The 23,678-nt window shown below is 39.4% G+C and overlaps 2 protein-coding genes across 5 annotated transcripts in view; one reads left to right on the top strand and one right to left on the bottom strand.

Moving 5' to 3' along the window:
- Positions 1–7,010: 7,010 nt before the first annotated feature.
- On the bottom strand, positions 7,011–12,638 carry DYNLT2 (dynein light chain Tctex-type 2). The gene is made up of 4 exons (XM_060753775.2): positions 12,555–12,638; positions 10,385–10,588; positions 8,065–8,223; positions 7,011–7,215 (listed from the first exon to the last, which is right to left on the bottom strand). The coding sequence occupies exons 1-4, from the start codon at positions 12,633–12,635 to the stop codon at positions 7,105–7,107; spliced, it is 555 nt and encodes a 184-aa protein (XP_060609758.1). The 5' UTR covers positions 12,636–12,638; the 3' UTR covers positions 7,011–7,104.
- Positions 12,639–12,704: 66 nt separating this feature from the next.
- Positions 12,705–23,678, top strand: part of ERMARD (ER membrane associated RNA degradation) — a 30,218-nt gene continuing 19,244 nt past the window's right edge. For all 4 annotated transcript variants that reach the window (XR_010909433.1, XM_067465542.1, XM_067465546.1 and 1 more), the window contains exons 1-10: positions 12,705–12,792; positions 14,422–14,590; positions 16,607–16,746; positions 18,243–18,344; positions 18,805–18,894; positions 19,354–19,451; positions 20,376–20,512; positions 21,444–21,558; positions 22,590–22,692; positions 23,496–23,525. Coding sequence is in view for 3 of the 4 variants with exons in the window: in XM_067465542.1 (XP_067321643.1) it covers positions 12,760–12,792; positions 14,422–14,590; positions 16,607–16,746; positions 18,243–18,344; positions 18,805–18,894; positions 19,354–19,451; positions 20,376–20,512; positions 21,444–21,558; positions 22,590–22,692; positions 23,496–23,525 (1,017 nt within the window). In the remaining variant the exon portion in view is untranslated. The remainder of the gene's footprint in view (positions 12,793–14,421; positions 14,591–16,606; positions 16,747–18,242; positions 18,345–18,804; positions 18,895–19,353; positions 19,452–20,375; positions 20,513–21,443; positions 21,559–22,589; positions 22,693–23,495; positions 23,526–23,678) is intronic.

Below are 23,678 nucleotides of genomic sequence, written 5' to 3'. Positions count from 1 at the left end.
GTTTCCTAGGCAACAGTGACGCCTACGGCAAACCTGTGAGGCCAATTGCAGGCGTTTTCTCTCTCGTTCGCTTTCAGGGTGTAGTTTGACAACGGCCCCATCAATGCTGCATTACATGGTCAGTGTCCAGACTTGGGCAAACTTCGGCCCTCCAGGTGTTTTGGACTTCAACTCCCACAATTCCTAACAGCCGGTTTGCCCAGGCCTCCCCAAACTCAGAATGGCAGCCTAGTTCTTTGGAAGCCATTCAGCCTTTACTCCTGTACTAATTACTCATCTTGAATTAATTTCCCGAATATTGAGCAAAGTTTATGAATGTCATTTTCGTCTTATTATTCTTATATTTATTTATACCAGCTTTATCTCCCCCATGGTGGAGAACTTGCTGACTGGAAGGTTGGTGGTTTGCATCCGCAAAACGGGGTGCGCTCCCATTGATACCCTCAGCTTCTGCCAGCCTAGCAGTTCGAAAACACGCAGATGTGAGTAGATCAAAAGGTACCACTCCGGCAAGAAGGTAACGGCGCTCCATGCAGTCATGCTGGCCACATGACCTAGGAAGAGTCTACAGACAATGCTGGCTCTTTGGTTTAGAAATAGAGATGAGCACCAACCCACCGAGTTGGACTTGACTAGATTTAACGTCAAGGGAAAACCTTTACCTTTACTTATCTTCCCCAAAGGGGACTCAAAGCAGCTTAACATAAAAATGTTAGCACAGCATTGAAAATACACAAATATTAAAACATCTAAACATTAACAGTATTAAAAGATTCAGAGTTGAAACCATTCAAACATATTTGATGCATATTCAAAGCTAAAACCACAGCACCCCCTGAATTGATCTTAAACACCTTCATCTTTAAAAGCCTGCCTGAATAAGAAGGTTTGAGCCTGCTGCTGGATGGACAGCCATTCTGGCTTCCCTGGGCAGGGAGTTCCAGAGTCGTGGAGCAGCCACTGAGAAGAAAGGCCCACTCTCTCATTCCCACCAACTGATCTTGAGATGGAGATGGGATCGAGAGAAGGGCCTCTCCTGAAGATCTCAGGGCCCAGGCAGCTTCGTATAAGGGGATGCAGTCAGCAAAATAGCCTGGACTTCAACCATCTAGGGCTTCAAATGTCATAATCAGCACTTTGAATTGTGCTCAGTAACAGACTGGCAGCCAGTATTGCTGCTGCAACGGAGGGGGGGGGGGGTTGTCCGCTCCCTACAGCCAGGCCCAGTGAGCAACCTGGCTGCAGCTCTTCCAACCAGCTGAAGTTTCTGAGAGCACTGTTCAGAGGCAGCCCCATGTAGAGCACATTACAGTAATCTAGACAGGATGTAACTAAGGGATGAACCAGATCTGGCTTCTCAAGGAATGGGTGCAGTTGGCGCACAAATTTTAATTGTGCAAAGACCCTCCTGGCCACTGCCGATACCTGGGCCTCCAGGGTCAATGCTGAATCCAGGAGGACCCCCAAATTGCAGACCTGTGTGACCCCCATCCAGCACAGGATGGATTCCTATTCTCTGATCTGCCTTCTGACTGACCAGGAGCACCTCTGTCTTGTCTGGATTAAGTTTCAATTTGGTTGCACTCGTCCAGTCCATTATTGATGACAGACACTGTTTTAAGGTCAGGGTTCTTCATTTAGTAAGTTTCAGACTGTTATACATGAGGTCACAGGTTCCCTATTAGATATTCCACAGTGGTATGTATGTTCTTCTCCAATGCAACTGTTACAAGTATTTTGATGTTTCATGACAAACAGCTCTTTGTAGCACCAAAACCAATTTGCCTAGTCCAGATTGGGGAAAATGCAGCCCCGGAGCCCCATGAGTCCTTCAAGGTTCTTTTTGTGGCCTTTGACCCTTCCAGATTTCTAGACTGCCATTTTGTTTTGACAAAAAATATAAATGGTGTCTCCAAGAAACCCCCAGTTGCCGCAACCTATCTTTTAAAGAGGGCTCCCAACACTTTTTTAAATGTTTAAAATTGTTCTTCAAATCACAAGTAGACTTCTAGCCACTTCCAGACAAGTCTGCTATGATGGCAAGGAGTGTTTTTGATTTTTCATGTGGCCCTAGAAAGTTCCAGAAACAAAACATTGGCTAGCAGACACTGAATCACAGAGTTGGAAGACACCAGAAGGCCATACTGACCAACCTCCTGCTGCAGCTACAAAGATAACTGGCTACAATTCCTAGTTTCCTTGTATGTGTATGTGTATTCCCAGTATATCTAGAGCAGAGCTTTCCAAATTGCATCACAACATATCAGTATTTCAGCTGAAATGTATAGGTGTGCTGCGCGAACGTAATGACAAATCTCTGAGTCTTTGTAAAAGAAACAAGAAATCATATTTTTTATAAGATACTCTGTCATATATTTAATTATTACAATGTACGTATGTGTCTGCACCTTTTATAAGGGTATTTTTAAACCTCTGGTTCATTAATAAAACTGAATGACTGTGTCACAAAATGATGCATGTCTAAAAAGTATGTCGTCAACACTAAACTTTGGACATCTCTCCTCTAGAGAGTACACCTAGTAATACCAGTATGTCAGTAATTCTCAAAATCAGTGGCAAATGTACTGCCAGTTCTTCTTGAAATGATTCTATTTGGGATAGAAGATGCCATCTGTTTGGTGTCATCTGTACGCAGATGATGTTCAACGCTATCACTCCTTTCTGCTTACTGCTAAGGAGGCTGTTCAGGTCCTGAACCAGTGCTTGGCAGCTGTGATAGTCTGGGTGAGGGTGAACAAATTGAAATTGAATCCAGACAACACAGAGGTACTTCTGGTCAGTCATAAGGCTGAACAGGGTATAGGGTTGTAGCCGGTGCTGGACAGTTACACTCCCCCTGAAGACACAGGTTTGCAGCTTGGGAGTTTTCCTGGACTCATAGCTGAACCTGGAACTTCAGGTTTCAGCAGTGGCCAGGGAAGCTTTTGCACAATTAAAACTTGTGCACAAGTTGTGCCCGTACCTTGGGAAGTCAGACTTTGCCACAGTGGTCCGTGCGTTTGTTACATCCCAAATAGACAACGCACTCTAAGTGGGGTTGCCTTTGAAGACTGTTCGGAAGCTTCAAGTGGTCCAACGGGCAGCAGCCAGATTCCTCACTGGGGCAGCATACAGGGAGCATACAACCCCCATTACATCAGCTCCACTGACAGCCAGTCTGCTTCTAAGCACAATTCAAAGTGCTGGCTTTAGCCTATAAAACCCTAAACTGTTCTGGCCCAGCTTACCTGTCCAAGCGCATCTCACACTATGAACCATTGCAGAAGTTAAGAACTTCTGGGGAGGCTTTGCTCTCGATCACACTTCCTTCGCAGGTGCTGTTGCTGGGGACAAGAGACAGGGCCTTCTCAGTGGTAGCCCCTCAACTATGGAACTCCATGTTTGTAGTATTCAAATACCATTCACAGGAAAAGTAAACATTGGGGTTTTATCTCTGTGGGGTAGAGTAACGACTAGAACTCAAGATAGTGCAGTGGTTCTCAACCTATGTGTTTTGGGAAAACAAGAGATGCTTCCCTTTGCACAACACATAAGCAATTCAGAAATTAGAATGTAAATCAAAGTCGATTTCAGTTTACCTTGCATGCCTATAGTAATGGGTAACACAAGACTAGACTTCTTATTATACGAATTTAATATGAAACAGTCCAGCTGTTACATTTTCCATGTCTAAATTAATCTTCCAAATCTGATTATCTACAAAAACTGCAGTGAGAAAAGGAGAACAATTCTAACATAAACATTATGCCCAGGAAAAATAATCCAAGTCTAATATTGTTACTATTAAATAGGAACAGCATGTGGATTATTGCCTTCCAAGAATACATTTTTTAACATTCTGGGAGATGTCATGGTGCAATAATTAGTTTAGCAATTCTAACGTATTTACACATGTCTGCCTTGGCCATCTCTATGGTTTGTAAAACGCTGCGCTCTGCAAACTTTAGCTTGTCTATTTAGAAATAAGAACAGTGTCCAAGAATGTATCTTAATCTTAAGGATTAACTAATTTATTATAGTATGCACCTTTGTGGCCTATAACCTGTGAAATGTTGGTTCTTACTTAAAAACTCATAACTCCAATTTGATGTTCTTAGTATACACAGAGCCTTTTCTGTGGTGTTTTCCAAATCATTGAAGTAGACATAGGCACTCCGTAGACAGAAAAGTTTGCTCACTCTCTATGCATTTTGGATTACTTTATTTTACTGTGTTTTACAGTAAAAATTTGGAATGCCTCGTTGAAATAATTTATAAAGAAAAGTAAGATAAACATTTTGAAATAAATTTATTATTATTATTTATTATTTACTTTGCTTATATACTGCTGTATCTCAAGCCCGAAGGTGACTCACAGCGGTTCACAAACAGTAAAAACAGATAAATAAAAAAATAAATCTCAACTAAATGAAAAATAGTTGAAATTTATATTTATCCAGAGCCTTAGTTTTTCATTGCTGCACTGTGCAGGATTCAATGGAACCTAATAACCTTTGTCTACCTTTGGTTCCCCCAACAGAGTGTTCGTATGCTTGTAGAAAAAGACAAGATATAAGAACAGCAGTCTGTCTTTCATTAAATAACTGCCAACTAGTTCTACTGACAGACTGTTTGATCAGTTCTCCTTCTGGGAAAGAAGCCTATTTAATCCCCCTTGACCCTACAACAGGTACATATTTGAAATTTTGCTTTTTTAATATTCCCAATTCCTCTCTCTCATCTCTTCAGTCGTCTGAGAGCATGCCATTTTTTCCAGGTGGTAGCAGTGATGATGATCCACATTACAGCCCCAAATTACTCTTCCAGTTCTACATTGACTTGAATAAAGAAGTGAATGTATCTCTTATTGTTTTGTAAATGCAGTATTGTATAATTCATCAGCCAGCTCTCTTTACAGTTCATCCCCTCGATGGATACTCACCTTGCCATATTGAGAGGGCCTGAGTGTTACAATGAAATTGCAGGTGTAACCGTAGGAGTCATGTACTCCCAAGGAGAGGCTGTAGAAGAGGATTCAGACCAAGAACAATCTGAAGACCTCAAAGCCGGAACAGGTGGATGGCAATATGGTACATGTTACAATGGCTGTGAAGGCAGAAGAAGGCTGCAACAGATGAGAAGCCACTGTCATCATGTTAACCATGCTACAGGATGGGAACCTTATTCTGAGAAGACTGTGTGTTCATCGGCTGCGCACCAATCTCCACACATAAACTCACACACAGGCCTCTTCCTAGAAAAATAAAACTAAGAAAAGTCCCATGGTGTACAGCGAGTGGCGATGGGGGCAGGACTGAAATCTGGAAGCCCGTACTCACAGATTGGCACATGGGTGGATATGGATTTAGTCATTCTACCTCAAGGTCCAAGGCAGTTAAGTAGTCCAGCAGCTGTATCCATGACTGAGCAGCCCTTTTTTTAGGATCCACTCTGCTCACCCCTCACAGGAAGGGGACTAGAAAAGATGCCCTAAACATAATTTGCCTCTCTCATCCCTGACTGGACCGCCACATCCAAAGGTGTCGCCACCTTGCAGCCAAAAAAGAAAAATGAACTTTGGAACATAGAACTTATGAACATTGTTGAACAATACAGACAGTGAACAGCCTGAACAGAGAACTGCTGTTATTTCAAGGGAGCGGGGGCGCTTTAATATTGACATAGCAGCACTTCAGGAGACCGGAAAGCAGGAGAGGGACAGCTGAAGGAAGAAAAAGGGAGGCTACATCTTTTTCTAGAAGGGACTACATGAAGAACGAAGAATGCACGGAGATAGCTTTGTTATCAGAAACAACCTGGTGAAGTATCTGTCCAAAGCACCCATTGGCATTAACAAACAACTCTCAATCCTCCGAATTAACTTTGCCAAAAACCAAAAGACAACTATCATAAGTGCCTATGCAGCAATACTAGACGCTGATGAAGACATCAAGGAAATTTTGTACTGTCAGCTGGACACTATCCTATTGAAGATATCTAAAGAGGCCAAAATCATCCTCCTGGGTGATTTTAATGCGAGATTTAAATGAGACTTCGACCTGTGGCCAGGGACCATAGGAAAAGATGGGGTGAGAAACAGCCACCTGAATTACATCCTGCTTCTCACCAAATGTGCGGAACACAACCTTGTCATCACAAACACACTCTTCCACCATAAAGACAAACTTAAGACATCATGGAAGCACGCCCAGCCAAAGCACTGGCACCTCTTAGACTATGCAATTATACGTGCCAAAGACCACCACAAGGTGCTGTTCACAAGAGCCATGACAGATGCTGATAACTGCTGGACAGACCACAGGTTAATTTGATCCATGATGTCCATCAAGATCACCCCGAAGAATAGGCCTCTATGAACCCACCTACGGACCCACCGTCCTATACTTGGAAAGCAGTAATCTTCAGACACAAGTGATCGCTGATGATGATGGATTTACAATTCAATGTTGCCCTGTCCATCAGGACTTCAGCACAGCCTTGCTAGATCAAGAAGATCTTCTAGTTTCTTTATTTGGCATACATAGCTACTACACTTCTATTTCCCGACTTGTTTATGAGAGGAGTACAGTAGCTGTTGGTCAGAGCATAAGCTACACTCTTCTGTATTAAAATTGCAGATTGATGAGTCTCTATTTGGTAATAAAATATGTTAGCTTGATTTTAGTGTGGGACAATATCCAATCCTTAACAGCAAACTTAAAATGAACTCGTTCATTGCTACCCCTAGACCCAAAACCCAAATTTTCAACATGCTTATTTGCCAGTGCAATATATATGATATAGGGTACACAGTAACAAAGTATATACTGGGGAAGGGCTTGAATAGTTAAAAACTAAAGTATGAATTTAAGACACAGAAAAGAAATAGGTCCACACAGAAACAAATTAAGGACTGTTTGCCCCCTCTAAAAGATCACAGCAAGTAACAAATCATTAATTGTGCTAATTTGTCTGAAAAACCCTCTTGCAAATAAATGTCACACAGCACATCTGGAAAAATAATGGTGGCGACATTTATTTGATCAAACATAGTGTATCATAATAGATAAACACAGGAATGTTATTGTGGTCATTTGCCAAGAGTTACTCATAATAACAAGCAATTACCAGAGCCACTGCTATATAGTCCTCAGTTTCATATTGACCTTGAATCCATGTGTCTCTTGCAACATCCCAGACCCATCTGCTGGCAATCTGAAGGAGAGAAAAGCATTAGCCTATCAGCAAAATAAAAACTTTGGAAAAAGAACTCTCTGTCACCTCACACGTATGTTTCATTTGCAGGAAATCTTCTCAGGAAATCTTCTTCTCTGAGAATACTTCTCAGATATTTTTACAGAACGTTCTGTAAACCCAGAGTTATCATTTCAGGACAATGCAAAGAATCCCATAAGTATAAATTCTGCCAGTAAATCAGGCCAAGATAATTTTAATAGTCCAAACTAATATCAAAATATAATTGCAGACATTTACAGAAATATTATGTTTTGTGATATGGGTCATCCCCCTACAATAGAGGTCACATCTAACTTCAAGAATGCATGTAAATTTTTACTGATAGGTACAAGAGGCAAGGCACACATAACACAGTACAATAGTGTTAGAATTGAGGCAAGCAATGTGGGCCTTTCTGTGTGGCCCCCAGGTCTGCTCAGTGGCCAAAAATATATTACTTTTTATGAGGATGTGGATCTGGCAAATGTGCACACAAAGAAGTATTTTTGTGCTGCAGCATGGGTTATCATCATTTTTGCTGCTAGAAATAAAGGAGATTATTTAGGATGTGCTCAAAATTTGCTACCCATCCTTGCTCTTGAATAACCTTTTCCTTTTTAGTAGAATCATCTCAGACATTCTCGGTCTGGCAAACCCTCTTTTCAGAAGTCCTGTTTTTACACAACTATAATAGAGCAGAATTGATAGAATATTGATACTCAGTCCTTTACCTAGAAGTAAATCCTATAGTACCATAACACTTCAGTAAAAAATAGAATTACATCCTACCGTTTTCTGAAAGCAGGGTAAGCTAATGTATTTACTCACATGTATCGACTGTCCAGTCTTTTCTACAATAAATACTTGAATTATATATTTGTAGCGATCAAAGTCCAGCTCCTTGACAGCTGCTAATATTTCTCCTGTGAGGTCTGTACATATGGAGGCACCATTGAAACCTTGATATTTGAAATCTTTAAGTTTATTCTATAAAGAATTAAACAGAGTTGCAGGTATTCAAATAAAATCCTAGTCTGAAAATAGCAATATTTTAAAATGATTTTTACAAGGAATGTTTATATGTAAAATCACAGTCTACGTATGTTTATGCTCGCAAAACTCAGAAAGTAGCCAAACGATTGACTTGACATTTTGACACAATGTCGCATTCCAATATGCCCATTTTTTATAGTAAAATGGTATTTGGAAACAATGATGCATTTGAATACACATGTGTATTTAGTGTAAAACTAGCAGCCTGAGAATAGATAATTTTATTTATTTATTCATTTATTTCATTCCTACCCCACCCTTCTCCCCACAAAGGGGAATCTGTGATGCCCAAAGTAACCACTCACAGCCTAGCTTTCATTTTACCTCAGCAGTATAAGAAATGAATTTTGAGTTGTGATTGGTTGCTATTGGCATACCACTCATTCCAACCGATATAGCATTTGAGTACTAATGACTTCATTTTCCAATACATCTTGCATTCGCTATGATTATCAATAAAGCGAAGGGGAAATCTTTGCAAGTGGGCAGCATGAACTTATACATTGCATGCTCCAGAGCCAGTAAACCATCAGATATTTATGTTTATGCAGAAAACAGACAAACCCAAAATGTAGTCAATCCAATAGCGTAACAATAAAAAATTATTACTGTTAAAAACCTCATTTCCTTTCCTTTCATTCCACATAGACACAGCAATGCTGGGTATTATCATAGAATCAAAGAGTTGGAAGAGACCTCATGGGCCATCCAGTCCAACCCCCTGCCAAGAAGCAGGAATATTGCATTCAAATCATGAATTGAATGATGTGTTTTCTCGGTGAATCTATGTTCTCAGCAACTATTTTGTTTACTATCTCATTCATTTCATATCATACTGAGCCACAGCAAAGCTTGGTCAGGTTTAGCTAGTTACTTTAATAAAGCTGTTTTCAAATAATTGCGGAATATATACGAAATGGCTACGGCCCATTAAACTGTCTAATCCGAAGTCCATCCAGCTCAGGCTACATTGACAATGTTCTTTCCAGGCTTGACTCTGGGATCTTCTCCAGGAACAGTGAACCCTTGGTATTTGCTGGGGTTTGGTTCCTGGTCCCCATGGATAGCAGAATCTATGGGTCATAGAACTAATTTATGATGCCATAAAATCCTTCCAGCAGTGTGCTGAAGAATGAGGAAGTACTCCATCAAAGGATTCGGTGTCACAATGGACGGTGAAGCGGCATCTCCCCCTGTGGCCGGAATCGAGTCAGAATCTAGCATACCCTCATGAAAGCCGGAAAAAGCTTGGGCTCAGCTGGAATGTTAAAATTGTTTCTGCGTTTGTCTATATATGTTGTATTTCTAACTTGCATTGAATGTTTGCCATGTATATGTGCATTGTAATCCGTCCTGAGTCCCCTGCGGGGTGAGAAGGGCAGAATATAAATACTGTAACTACATAAATGAATAGAATCATTGAGTTGGAAGAGACAACATGGGTCATCTAATACAATTCCCTGCCATGCAGAAGAAAAGGCTGAGAGGAGACATGATGGCCATGTACAAATATGTGAGAGGGAATCATAGGGAGGAGGGAGCAGGCTTGTTTTTTGCTGCTCTGGAGACTAGGACACAGAACAATGGCTTCAAACTACAACAAAGAAGATTACATCTGAACATTAGGAAAAACTTCCTGACTGTGAGAACTGTTCAGCAGTGGAACTCTGTCCTGGAGTGTGGTGTAGATTCCTTCTTTGGAGGCTTTTAAACAGAGGATGGATGGTCATATATCAGGGGTGCTTTGAATGCAATTTTCCTGCTTCTTGACAGGGGGTTGGATTGGATGGCACATGAGGTCGCTTCCAACTCTATTCTATGCAAGAAAAGCACATCAAATGGCCACCCAGCCTGGATTTAAAAGCCTTCAAAGAAGGAGCATCCACATAAGTCCCGTTGTATACAATGGTATATAATATGGCAAACGACTCAAATAATTGCGGAAAAGAGCCTAAGGGTCCATTAAATTGCAAGAAGTTTCAACTGATTTGGCTTATACATCACAAAATCATAGAGGTACATGGAACTCCAGTAAATAATTCTAAAGATATGATATAAAAAGTGTTTAGGAGCAGCATAGCCATTCATACATTACCTTCATGATCTCTTCCACTTTCTTCCTTGCTACATGCGCCTCACATTTCCTGTAAGGTTCCATTCTGTAGGTGTTGGCATACCTTGGTCTTGCAAAACTAGTCTTGAGTGCCAAAAGCTCATTTCTTGTCAAATCTGTAATGGATTCCTCATCTCCTGGCTCACTTCCTGTAACATCATGACTCGACGTTCGTCGTCTGACCGCCTGTGATGAATACAATCATAGAATAATAGAGTTAAAAGAGACCACTTGGGCCATCTAGTCCAACCCACTGCCATGCAGGAAAAGCACAATCAAAGCACCTCCAACAGATGGCAATCTGGCCTCTGTTTAAAAGCCTCCAAGGAAGGAGCTTCCACCACAAAATTAGTCAGAGAGTTCCACTGTTGAACAGCTTTTAATCAGGATTTTTTCCCCTAATGTTCAAGTGGAAATCTCCTTTTCTGTAATTTGAACCCATTGCTCCAAGTCCTAGTTTCAAGGACAGCAGAAAACAAGTCTGCCGTGCCCCAACATATTTTTTTAATCCTACATCACAATTAACATATACATATTTTAAACTGCTAATATCTGTTCAAATAATCATGCAACGTTACTTGATATTCCATGTTGGAAACCATGCTAAATTATTGGCAAGTTATCTCGTTTCCTTAAACATGGTTAAAGAGTACATTCATTGCTGGAGTTCCACCCAGTCATCTACTCTGTAGACTAAACGTGGTTTGATACCACTTTAATCACCATGGCTCAATGTTGGAATCCTGGGAGCTTCAGTTTCGCAAGGCCTTTGGCCTTCTCACCAAACTACAGATCCTATGATTCCACAGCACTGTGCTACAGCAATGGAAGTGGTGTCAAACTGCATTACATCTACAGTGCAGGTGCACCATAGATGTTTCTCAAACTCAGACTCTGCTATTGGGTGGTAAAAAAATTCCCTGGCTTCTCTTTGAATGAGCTCTTTCCCCAAAGTTGCAATCTAGACCTCAAAGGCTCTAAATGAAATCGTTTTTACTGAGCTAATCCTATACAGAAATGGAAGTGCCCAGTTCTATACAACAGAAGGCCTGCTGTGTCAGCTCCACTGGCTGCCAGTTTGCTACCAAGCACAATTCAAAGTGCTGGCTTTAGCCTATAAAGCCCTAAACTATTCCGGCCCAGCTTACCTGCTCAACTGTATCTCCTCCTTTGAACCATCTAGGAGCTTAAGATCGTCTGGGGAGGCCCTGCTCTCAATCCCGCCTGCTTCGCAAGTGCGATTGGCAGAGATGAAGGACAGGGCCTTCTCAATGGTGGCCCCCCGGCTATGGAACTCCCTCCCCAGGGATATTAGACTGGCCCCCTCCCTCCTGACTTTCTGAAAAAAAGTAAAGACCAGGGTCTTTGAGCAAGCTTTTGAGAATGCTGCAGAATAGATAACACAGAACTATGAATGATGAACATGGAATGGCCTGACAATATTACTGGATAACGTTTTTAACAGGATGATTATATGCTTTAAGGGTTTATGTTTTATATTGTAATGTTTTTAATGGCACTTTTATGAATACCTGCCAATCTGTAGCCTGCCTTGAGTCAGCCGTATGGCTGAGAAAGGCAGGCTATAAATATCGTAAATAAATTAAACTCAATGAGGTTGTCCATGTATGATTGCTTTTGCAAGTGTTTCCCAGAGCAGATCTGCACGCCAGAATAAATGCAATCGACAATATTTTAGCAAACATGACTCAATGCTATGGAATCCTGTAGTTGCCAATGAATGCTGGAGCCTGACAAAACTACAACCCCCACAATCCCATAGCATTGAGCCATAGTAGTTAAAGTGGTGTCAAACTGCATTCATTCTACAACCAGAATCCCTGACCATTTCCCATAGCATCTGGGAACATCTTGAAGGAGTGTTTGGGAATCACGACAGAATGGAATCCCTTAGAGACGCAAGGCTTCCACGTTCTCAACATGCCACAGCGCCTACTTCTGGCTTCTCTTGTATCTGAGCCACTCAAGGCTTTGTACACAGGCGCATGCGCACGAGACGACTGCACGCATGCGCAGTGATACATATTCGCTCTCAACAACCAACAGCGTCTACTACTGGCTTCTCGTGTCAGTATGTTTACTCCCCCCCCCCGGCGCATGCGCATCTACAACCCCAAGCCTTAACACAGACCCGGAAAGCCGCGTCTTTGTCAAAAACGCTATGCTTCCTCCCCGCAGCCAAGGGGCCTGCCGCTTTTTTGAGTTTATCCATCTTGGACCCGTGACTCGGCAACGCGCTTCCGCAAGAAGAACTCCCGCCTTAATCGCGGAAAACTCCCGACTAACGGCCGCCCCTGGAGTGCCGGGCCTGAGGCAGGAGGACGCCCCGCCCCCTCATGACGTCACCAAGGAATCCGGAAGGAAAGGAAGTAAGCGCGTGCATCTGCCAGGATTCCAAAGCATGGAGTCTCAAGTGCACGTGGGTTAAGAGCCGTCATGTCATTAATCAGCAAGGCTGCCTTAGAAAGTTCAGGTCTTGGTCAGGAACAGCTAACTGCTTTCCTTAGTCTTTGGACTTTTATAGTAGATTTTCTATGTGATCATTCCAGGGATTCTTAGCCTTAAAAAAGAAAAACATGGGGCCATCTGAAAATCTGATCAAAGCTAGAGGACTCTACCCCACCCAAAATACACATTAATAAGTTCATACAGAAACATTTGCATAAAATTGATATTAAAGACAGATTTCCTTTGCATTCACTAGTCAATTCCATCTTAAAAGTATCAACAGGCAAATATATGAGAGCTGGCATTGCCCGAGTGCCAAGAGGGACCACTGACCCCAGCTTTTATCCTTCACTGGCTGTACCCGCCACGCATTGCTGTGGCCAACCTTCCCTCCCTCTTTCTCTCATTCCTTCCCTCATTCCTTCCTTTCCTCTTTTTCTTTCTCTATTTCTCTTCTTTCTTCCATCTCTACCTGTTTCTTTCCTCCCTTTCTTTGCTCTTTGGTTACATCCTTCCTTCCCTATCTTTTGTTCCTTCTCTCCTTCCTTCCCTCTCTTTTTCCTTTCACTTTTTTTATTTCCTTCTCTCCTTCCTTGCTTCTCTACCTTTCTTTCTTTCCTTCTTTCCCTCCCTCCTTGTCTCCTTCCTTCCTCCTTTCCCTCCTTCATTCCTTCCCTCTTTCTCTCGTTACTTCTTGACTGTCCCTTCCATTTAATATTGTATTTATATCTTACATAGAAAGAAGGAAAAGAAGAAGGAAGCAAGGAGGGACAGGAAGGAAGGAAAAAGGAAAGGAAGGGAGGAAAGAAAAGAAAGAAGGAGGGAGAGGAAGAAGGAAGAAATGAGGGAAAGGAAGGAGGGGAATGAAGAAAAGGGGAAGGAAATGGAGAAAGGGGAAAAAGGAGGAAAGAAGTGTCATTACAGAGGACCACTTAACCTAGCAAGAACCTTTGTGGGACAAGCAGACTAGCATTCTTTGGTTTTTCCATATCTAGATTTATCAAAAGCCATAGTCAACTCCTGTCAAACTACGGAGGTCCAAAAAAATGTTTCAATTCATATTGAATAATTTTTAAACAATGTAAACTAGGTTGTTTATTTATTTTTTTTACATGATGCCAAAAACAAGCTACAAGCAAAAGAAGAGAGAGATGATAATGTATTGTCGAAGGCTTTCATGGCTGGAATCACTAGGTTCTTGTGGGTTTTTTCGGGCTATAGAGCCATGTTCTAGAGGCATGCCTCTAGAACATGGCTCTATAGCCCGAAAAAAACCCACAAGGACCTAGAGATGATAATGCTGTGGAGAAAATCACATCTCCAGATAATCAAAATGGCAGCACAGGACTTTGAGTTTTTTCTGTTTTCTTTTGATTGGTAATAAAAAATGTGTAGTTTTATCCATCCAAAATGTTTTTAAATGTGTTTTTATATTCGATGGTGCACATTGTTGGGGCTATTTGTCAAGACTCATTATGGGGTACAGTAGTTACATTTATTCCAGACTGTATTTTTCTTTCTTTTCTTTGTTATTTTTCTGTTTGTTCCAGATGTTTCTCATTGAGCCAGTCTCTACTTGCCTTTCCGCTACTGTTCACTATATGGTTTGTGAAGCTGGCTTTGAAATAAAAGAGAACCATGTCATTAATAGCATTTTACCTGACAGCGGTGAGATATGTTGGAGAGCAATCACAGAACACATACAATATGCAGACTCAGGTGTGTATTTGTTCCAAATGGCCCGTGTTTGGTTTGATAAGGCTGCAGTTCTAGGGATCACTTTCCTTGTAAATCCTATAGAACACAGTGGGGCTTCTGATTTTAAACGTGGAAGGTTGCATTGGAAAACCCATAAATGAACAGGAATCTGATTTGAACAGTAGCTTTTGTCTATTACAATAGAATTAATATGAGCATGATCTGCAGATGCAAAGTGTGATGCTTTTACACAGACATTTCAGAACAAAAAATAATAGAGCACCTATTTTGGAGCATAATAATTATTGGGTGAATAACTTGCAGCTACAGAGCTCCTTGTAGAACCCAGGCTAATTTTAGAAGACTTTAGCAAATGGTCACTTTTGACTTTAGCAAGTTGTCCTTTTCTTGGCCAAAAAAAAATGATTGGGAGGGTAGGAAGAGAACGGGGTTATTCAGCCATTTGGGGTCCTCGTTCTACATATAGCTTGTTCAGCCTTCCCAGTGGAAGCTTGTTTCCTGCTGCTCTAGCGACTAGGACACATAGCAAATGATTCAAATTGCAGGAAAAGAGATTCCACCAAAACATTAGGAAGAACTTCCTGATGTAAGAGTAGTTTGACAGTGGAATATGCTGCCTGGGAGTGTGATGAAGTCTCCTTCTCTGAAGGTTTTTAAGCAGAGGCTGGATGGCCATCTGTCAGAGGTGCTTTGACTGAGAGTTCCTGCATTTCAGGATGGACTTGTACTGGATGGATCTTGCGGTCTCTTCCAGCTTTATTATTCAGTGTCCCCCACATAGCCCCTAACAAATTCCTCATGAGACAACCCAGAATAGAAAGTAATTGCCCATGGGAAAAGATAGAAAGGAATATTATAGGGTATGAACTAGGAATGGACAAATGCGTTGTCTTGAAACTGACTTTCATAAAATATGTTAATGCATTGTTAACATTGAGCATTGAACAAGGAATTATATCCTAGGAATCAGTCGTGCCACATTTTTATTAATGTCAGTGCTCTAGCACAAGCACGGTCAAATTTTGGCCCTCCAGTTGTTTTGGACTTCAACTCCCACAGTTCCTAACAGCTGGTAAGCTGGCTGGGATTTCTGGGAGTTGAAATCCAAAATACCCGGAGGGCTGAAATTTGCCCATGTCTGCTCTAGCAGAACTAGAAAGAGTATTAACTCCAATTACTATTGCCATCGATTTAGAACAATTAATATGATACAGTCAGCCCTCAGTATCCACAAATTCTTTATCCACAAATTCAACCATCCATGGCTTGAAAATATTCACACACAGAAAAGTTGAAAAAACAGACCTTGATTTTGTTATTTTATATAAGGGATGCCATTTTACTACATAGTTGTATATAATGGGACTTGCTCACTCAGTCCTGGAGTCAAATCCCAGTGGATACTAAATATTGTAGACAGAAATTGCTTAAATTTCCTCATGCGGATGGTTCTAAGTCACATATCAAAGGCAAGGCAAGATGTCCTTTTTCTGCAGCCCTTTTTGGATTAAAAAAGTAAAAAAGCATCCTGTTTATAATCATTTGTGACCTAGGAGAGAGGTAAAAATACCCTAATCCATTCCAGAAATTCTAACGAAACATCATTTTTTTCATGCCACAGAAATAAAACATCTATTATCCAATATTGCGAGTATTATCCAATATTATCCAGTATTTAAAATCAACATTCAGGAGAGTTTGGTATATAATTCTCACAACCAAGGTGATCTTTTCATGGTTTAGTAATATAGACAGAAAAGTCTAAGAACTAATGTGTCTCAATGTGCTTTATAACATTAAATTGGAAAATCATCAGGCACTGGAGTATTTCAGTTTCCTATAGATTCAATAACTGCTTTAATCAATTTCATATGTAAGAGGGCTATCAAAGATTCTTCATTGAGGAAGAATTAAATCTGGTAAGAAGTCTCAGTCTAGATCTGGTACATGTTTGCTTTGTAGAATATGGTGTAATTCATGCCTTGCTTGACAACACCCTGTCATCTTGTCTTTAAGGTCAAACTTTGGATTACACAAACAGTGTGAGGTCTTTAGGTCCCATATGTGAATGTGTTCACTTGCATTTACAATCCCTTACCATAGAACAATTGGAAGACCGGTTTATGTTATGGTTCCAGTGGACAAACTGCTCAGAGGTAGGAAAAGATATTTAATCTGAACAGAAAATGGTGTGGTACTCAATGATTCTTCAGAAGTGTTTTGTAATTCCATTATTGTATATTGTGCTTGTGTTTGTCCCTCCTGAGACAAACAGGAGGGAAAGAAATGGAAGATAGCAAGGGGTAGGATCTGAATCCAATATACTCACTATAGAGCTTTTAATAGAAATCTACCAGTTTGAATACAGCAATGTATGCATGTTGTTGAAGGCTGTAAGTGGCTGCATACATGCAACTAGAGTAAAGAGTGACTGTAGTGGGGTAACATGAGCATCTTCTACACAAACATATTTCAATACAACAGCTTTTGAGAAGACAGTAGTACATCTCTGCCTTTCCACGATTTAATGGTTCCCAAATATGTGAAAGCTGGAGTTGATACTTTATTCATACATCCAGAAGGATTTTTAGTGTATAAATATTATTTTCTATTTGCATTGCTCTTTTCAATTCACTAGGTGGGTAGGGAAACTCGGCTGAAGGCCAGGAGCATACCCTGACCCGGCTTCAAACTATCAACCTTTTGGTTGGCAAGATTTACTGCAGCTGGTAATTAACCTGCTGTGCTAAAGCCATCCCATCTCGCTGTGTGAATCTGCCCAGACACCAATTCTGGCCCTTCTTTCAGTCCCACCTCCATTGCAAGCTCAGTCAATGGGAACAAGAGAGCTCGCCGTCTCTCTTGATGGCTGCTCCTCGACTCTGGAATTCTTCTTCCTGGGGAAGCTAGAAGGCCTCCTCCCTGTTTTCTTTCTAGCAGCAGGCTAAAACCTTTAATGCAGGCTTTTAAAAAAAGATTTTTTAAAAGATCAAGTCAAGGGGTGCTGTACTTTTAGCCATGAATAGGCTTGTAATTGGTTTTAAGGATTTTACCTGTTTATTTTTAATACTGTTCATGTTTAATTCTGTTTTAATTTCTGTATGTTTTTTGAGTTTCAAATTGTATTGTATTTTTTATTGTAAGCTGATTTGAGTCTCTTTTTTGTAGAAGAAAAGGGGGGTATAAATAATAATAATAATATTGTTTAGTGTTAAACTGTAGGACTAATTGGTCTTTCGATCCGTTTTGGTTTAGTAATTCATAAGGTAGCAAGTACAGAAGGGCTGATAAAGCTGTGTTCCAAACACTTCTGCAAACTGCCAAAATATTTCATTATAAACAAAATGGTGATAGTCTTGCGTGGACAATGTGACAAGAGGAGACAGCTGATAAAGAGAGAAAAAGTTTTCTCTGTTGCCTTCTCAATTATATGATGCAACGACTGGAAATATATATAGATAAAATAATTACCTGGAGTATTCTTTATGAAAGGGGAATGCTCATTTTGTTCATAGTAAATAAAATGGTAGTTCAAGAGTATTGGGAGGGGGTTCCACCCAAAATATACTTGAAGTTTGACTGTTCTGCTATCTTATTACAAATGCTCTAGGAAAAAGTGATAAATTATTACTCTTGATGTTCCAAATGGCAGATATTTCTTGAAATGCTTCATACCATAAAGGATCCAGATGCTACAGCCATTGCCCTGAGCTTAATGAAGCTAACATCATGCTTGGAGCGAGCCTTGGGTGATGTAAGTGCCAAAATATTAGACACTGCCAAGCTTTAGGTTAATAAGGTCTTTTTTGAACTACAAAACCAGTATTTCACTTCCTCGTTTAACAATCAGAAGGTTGTATGTTGAATATAATTAGCAGCTGATTCTCTCCTTTCGACAATATGAGGGTTTTGTGTTGCATGTTTTTAGGCAGAAACATTGGCCAAATCTTAATACTTTGATGTCTACATCTTAGGCAAATGATAAAGTTACAGTTATAAATCTGTTTCATTACTCCTTACCTGAAGAAGAGGATTCAACTTAAGTCATTAAACCTTCCAGTGGATTGTCTTCCTTATTTGCCTTTATTTCAAATTATACTTTAAAATCAAGAAAATGTTTTGAAGAACGTCATTTATTTTGTTGAAAGTTATGAGAAGTTAATAAAATGTTAATTCCTAGGTAGTGATTAAAAGACATTCTTATTCATTCCTAGGTATTCTTATTAATAGGGAAAGAATGTCCTTTTCTTCTGAGAGATTTGCTTGCATCTCAGGAACTTGCTACAGTCTTTGGGCAGTCAGTGGTGAGTGTGGGATTTTTAAAACACATAAGTAATTATATATAAGTATTTTACTTTCATGGGTTTTAAATCAGTTTCTTGAAACAAATTGGTTGGCAAGGAGTGCAAAAACAACCAGTTGTTGCTCATCTTCAATGCATGGTTTAGGAGTCGTAGGTACTATTTGTGTGTATTTATGTCTGTAGGTAGCTGTGTTTTCTAACCTGTTCCTCTGACGCTATGCCAGAGTTTCAGTACATTTAGAGCTTAGGTAACTGTTTCGTGCACATAGGATTGTACATTTTGATTGAGTAGAATCCAGAGTGGCTTGGGTTTTACAACTCTTGCCAAACAAAAAGGTTTTTCTAGGAAAGGGATATAGGTGGCTTGTATTCTTTACAGCCTCTGTCTTCCAGTATGTGACACTGATACTATGTCAGTGCTTAAATGGTTACTGACATCATTGTCCTTTATCCAAACTAGATGGATGTTCTGAGAGTATTCATTGGATCTCCAGATGGTCTAAATCTCCGCAATATTTTGTGGCATGGGTTTGCATCACCGCAAGAAATCCCTGTAAAGTAAGTTCCACAAACTAAATTAATTGCACTTTAGTATCTTTGTTTGTATTTTCATTGCTGGAAATGATAGTAACAGGACCACAGTTGGACCAGCTCAAAGTTGCTGCATAAATTTGCAAAGGGCTAGAGCACTTTTATCTTCATTAATGGGCAAACAGCCTTTATCAGTAACCCACCTTCCTGAATACCTTCCTTCATCCCTGTTTTTCATATTTCATGTTGGTTTTCTCTTCAGTTGAAATAGTTTTCAACTGTGGATTTGATTTGTCACCTAGTGTAATTTATTAGAAAGAAGAGTGATGGAAGGACAATCAAATATAGGAAAACAACTTGTTGAAAACTTTAAAAAGGTTTACATAGTAAACGTATTTCTGCCTGTACAACTTTTCTGACCTTAGGGAAAAGATATTTGAATCATATATATCTTGCAAAACTATTTGCTAAAATGATACAAGTATGGACGCTTTTCGAACCTCCAAAAAAAAAAACTATTCCCCAAATGAGATACCACTGTAGATATTAAGTACCTCTACCAGTGATATGCAAAAGACGACTTTTCCACTAGACCTCAGCTCTTTGGCAGTCACTTATAGAGAAAGGCACTCCCTCAAGAATTGATATAATCACTATTCAAACCAGAAGTATATTGGCAACCAGTGTGAATCATTTAAAACCATTGTTATGTGTGTTTCTTAGGAGTGTTCCATCAGTCAGTAGGTACATTTAGCATATTTGTTCCTGAGTCTTTCTCAGGTGCAGCCCCATGTAGAGTCCCTAGTTGCAGTCTAATTGGAAAGTTGGCAGTGTATGAACTCAAGTGGCTAAATTATTATGTACCTCCTGTACCTATGGTGATCTTTTAATACTCTTGTCTCTCAGATTTGACTGTTTCTAACTTTATCGCATGCCATATTTCTCCCCTAGATATTTCTATATGCTGCTTTTTTTAACAGCAGGATTGGGGCAATTGTTAAGAAATTACCTTCTGCAAAGTCTAACTACTTTAGTTCATCGACCATATGTTATTTTTACTGGCTTAGAAGAGTTGCATATTTTTCCAGGTAAGCAATATTATATATCACCTGTTCTAATGATTTGGCACAACTCATGGTGGTCCTTAAAGATTTTCTGTTTGTCTTTTTTAAATTTGCCCAAGTCTGGAAACTGTAATATTCTTGCAAAACTAAGTCTCTGTGAATGAATCATGTTTAGTAGGTCAACAGTAATCAGCTGTAGGAAAAGAGATGGCATGTATCTGATACTGTTGTCTGTACATATTACAGGTGTTTGTTTAAGAGCAAAGAATAGCATACAATTTTAAGAGATCTTACCAACTATCATATATGACTTTATGCATATATACATTATACATAAATCTCAGTTTGCCTTTAGTATATGTTCAGTAAAGAGCTCAAGCCATAAAAAATCCCAAATACACAGCACATGTTAATTTGCACACTTTCGACATCTCATATGTATTCCTCCTTTAGGAAGCAAATAAAAACTTCCCAATGTACTCAGGCATATGAAGATGTGAATGTTTAAAGATCCATCATTATGAAATAAGGAATGGAATTTGGACATGGCTTTTAACCTGTTTTTAATCTTGCTTTTATTAATATTGTATAACTTGTCATTCTTGTTCTTATGTGATTTGGTTTTGTTGTTGTTTTGGTCAAATTTTCTGTACTGTATATTTGAATTGTTTAGTTTATTGTTGTATTTTGCAGCACTGAATGTTTGCCTTTTATGTTGTAAGCTGCCCTGAGTCCCCACAGGAAGATAGGATAAAAATAAAGTTTGTCTTACTTACTTACTTACTTACTAAGATAGTAGTCTTTACCTTCCTTATGCTTTTTAATAAATATATTATACCATTATTGCCCTTAAAAGTAAGGTGTGGTGGGTAGCCTTAATGTTTACAAATTGTTTCTAAGCTCTGGAAACATTTTACTCCAGTTTGTATTCCTATTCCTTTTTTCTGTTTTCCAGATGTTAATCAAGAATTGTTGTCATTGGCAGAAGAATTGGTCATGAAATCAAGTATTGTGTTGAGAAGCATGGTTCCTTTCTGGGTTACTGCCTTGACATCATTTAGACAATCCAGGTAACAATAGTCCTAGTCTTATTTTTAACTTATTAATGACTTAAGGCTTAGAATTATTTTTTAAGCAGATATCACATTTATATTACTCGATTGTCACCAAGGCTACAATCTCTCCTTTTCAGGGCCCGTTTTTCTGTTTGTCATAAATTACGATGCTGGTAGTCATATATTATATATAAGAGCTTATTATTCAAGGAATTAGAGAAGTCACACTTTTTCAGTAAATAGATTGTTACAAAGACAGACAACTCAATGTACTTTGAAAGTTCTCTATTTATTTACCCTATTTATTCCTCGCTTTTCTCTACCCCAAAGGGGACTCAAGGCGGCTTACATATAGGCAATTATTCAATGCATTAGAACATATTGGAATAGACACACTCTTTAGATTGTTGGGTTAACTTGGATTTCTCCATAGATTTAGGAATGTAGAATTAAATAACGTTTACTTCCAGTTTCTAACTTCAGAGCAGTTGCAAAGCATAACACTTTATTCAGTTGAAGGAACTGCTAGGCCAGGCCTATGTATATTTATTTAGAAGTAACCCCTGCTGACCCTAGCCAAATGGGTGGTCTCTAGATGTGTTCAGCTTGGCACTGTAAACTCCATCATACCCAGCTACTATAGTCCTCCTTATTCGGATTTATGAAAATTGTGATCCAACATTTCTTGAGGGCACTAAGTTGGACGCTGTCCTGTTGGATTCAGTGTGTCTTTCTTCTAGCTGAGTGTGCACAGAAGTGCAGCTTGAATTGTTTGCAAGAGTAACTGAGACCTGCTATTGCAGCAGAAGGCCTTATACATCAATAAAGGGGTAAGCATGTGTAAATGTTGACATTAAACCGTCCCCTTTCCCACTGCATGTGGTTTCTGACAATTGTTTAAAAGAAATATGACCCATACAACATGCTGCAGAGATTAAGTACAGTCCTTGATAGACAATACATTAGTATATTATGCTTGGAAAAAGCAAACATTTTTGTGAAAGAAGAAATTAAAAAAAATCACTCTAGCATTTTATTTCTTTAAGGTTTGCCGACTGTGTCATATTGTTACTTCCTCAGCTGGAAAGTGGACTCCGATTGCTTTTCACAACTGTTAATAAATGTCCAAGCAGATTAATGACAGCTGAGGTATTTATTGTTGACCATTTACTTCTTTTGACTTCTTCTGCTCTGTCTTTAGCTAATATCAAATAACAGTCCAATTCAGATGTATATTATCTGGTTCGCTAAAACACAATATAGCTAGCAGAAGTGAGTTCGGAAACATGCTTCACAGTGCTGTTCCTTCTTAGTTAAAATATTACAGAGTTACACAGCATTTCTTTAAGTGATAACAGGATCGGTGTCTCAGGCTTAACCACGAGTGACATTGTAATTGGGGTGTGGTGTCTAGTGCTGAGACTATTATATAGGTTGTAGTAACCCTGTATTTGATGAGGATTGGAGAGAGAGAGATTGTATATATTATATACTATGCTTATACTTCTGTTGCAACTAAAGTAAAAAACCTTCCTTTTGGAAAGAACTATTTGGTTTGCATGTTCTTGTTCCTGGAGAAGACCACCACAGCTATCTGAAGATGTCTGGCTCCTTAACTGGAACTAATAGAGTCCTTTCCACTCTGACAGGGAATTTTATGACTGCATAGAACTCCTAACACTTACCATCCAAAACATGGTATTTTTGGTTAAATGTGCATTTTTTGTGTGATGGAACCAATTGTGCTGTCTACAATAATTGTTGGGGATGTAAAATATTCAGTGTAGCTTTCCCACTTCACTGTAGTGTTTCCATAATATTTGCTGGTTAAAAGTTAAATTTAAATTTGAATGCACAATGACTTTACAATCCACTAGTCAATAAAATTTCAGTGTGATTTTCCTCTGGAAATAAACTGTTCCATTACTAATGCCTGTTTTTTGTGTTTCTAGTCATCTTCTTTATATACAACTTTTGATGAGGTAAGTTAATTATGTGATTCTTCAACATACAATAATTGGACATTAAAAAAATAAAATTGAGATGCAAAGAAAAACAAATGGAGTTTGTCTTTGAAAATATAAATATGTTTCTGTTTTAACTCCTTATCTGGGCTCATGTTGAAGCAAAATAGA

Source organism: Anolis sagrei, chromosome 1, assembly GCF_037176765.1.
Source record: "Anolis sagrei isolate rAnoSag1 chromosome 1, rAnoSag1.mat, whole genome shotgun sequence".
Lineage (NCBI taxonomy): Eukaryota > Metazoa > Chordata > Lepidosauria > Squamata > Dactyloidae > Anolis > Anolis sagrei.
The sequence above is the reverse complement of the archived record's forward strand: the minus strand, read 5'-3'. Positions and strand labels throughout refer to the sequence as shown.

Excerpts from the sequence above, each read along its gene's own strand:
- DYNLT2 (XM_060753775.2), bottom strand. The coding sequence starts at position 12,635 with ATGGATAAACTCAAAAAAGCGGCAGGCCCCTTGGCTGCGGGGAGGAAG. Across the intron at positions 10,589-12,554 it reads ACAAAGACGCGGCTTTCCGG|GCGGTCAGACGACGAACGTC; the intron begins GTCTGTGTTAAG and ends TATTCATCACAG. Across the intron at positions 8,224-10,384 it reads AAGTGGAAGAGATCATGAAG|AATAAACTTAAAGATTTCAA; the intron begins GTAATGTATGAA and ends AATTCTTTATAG.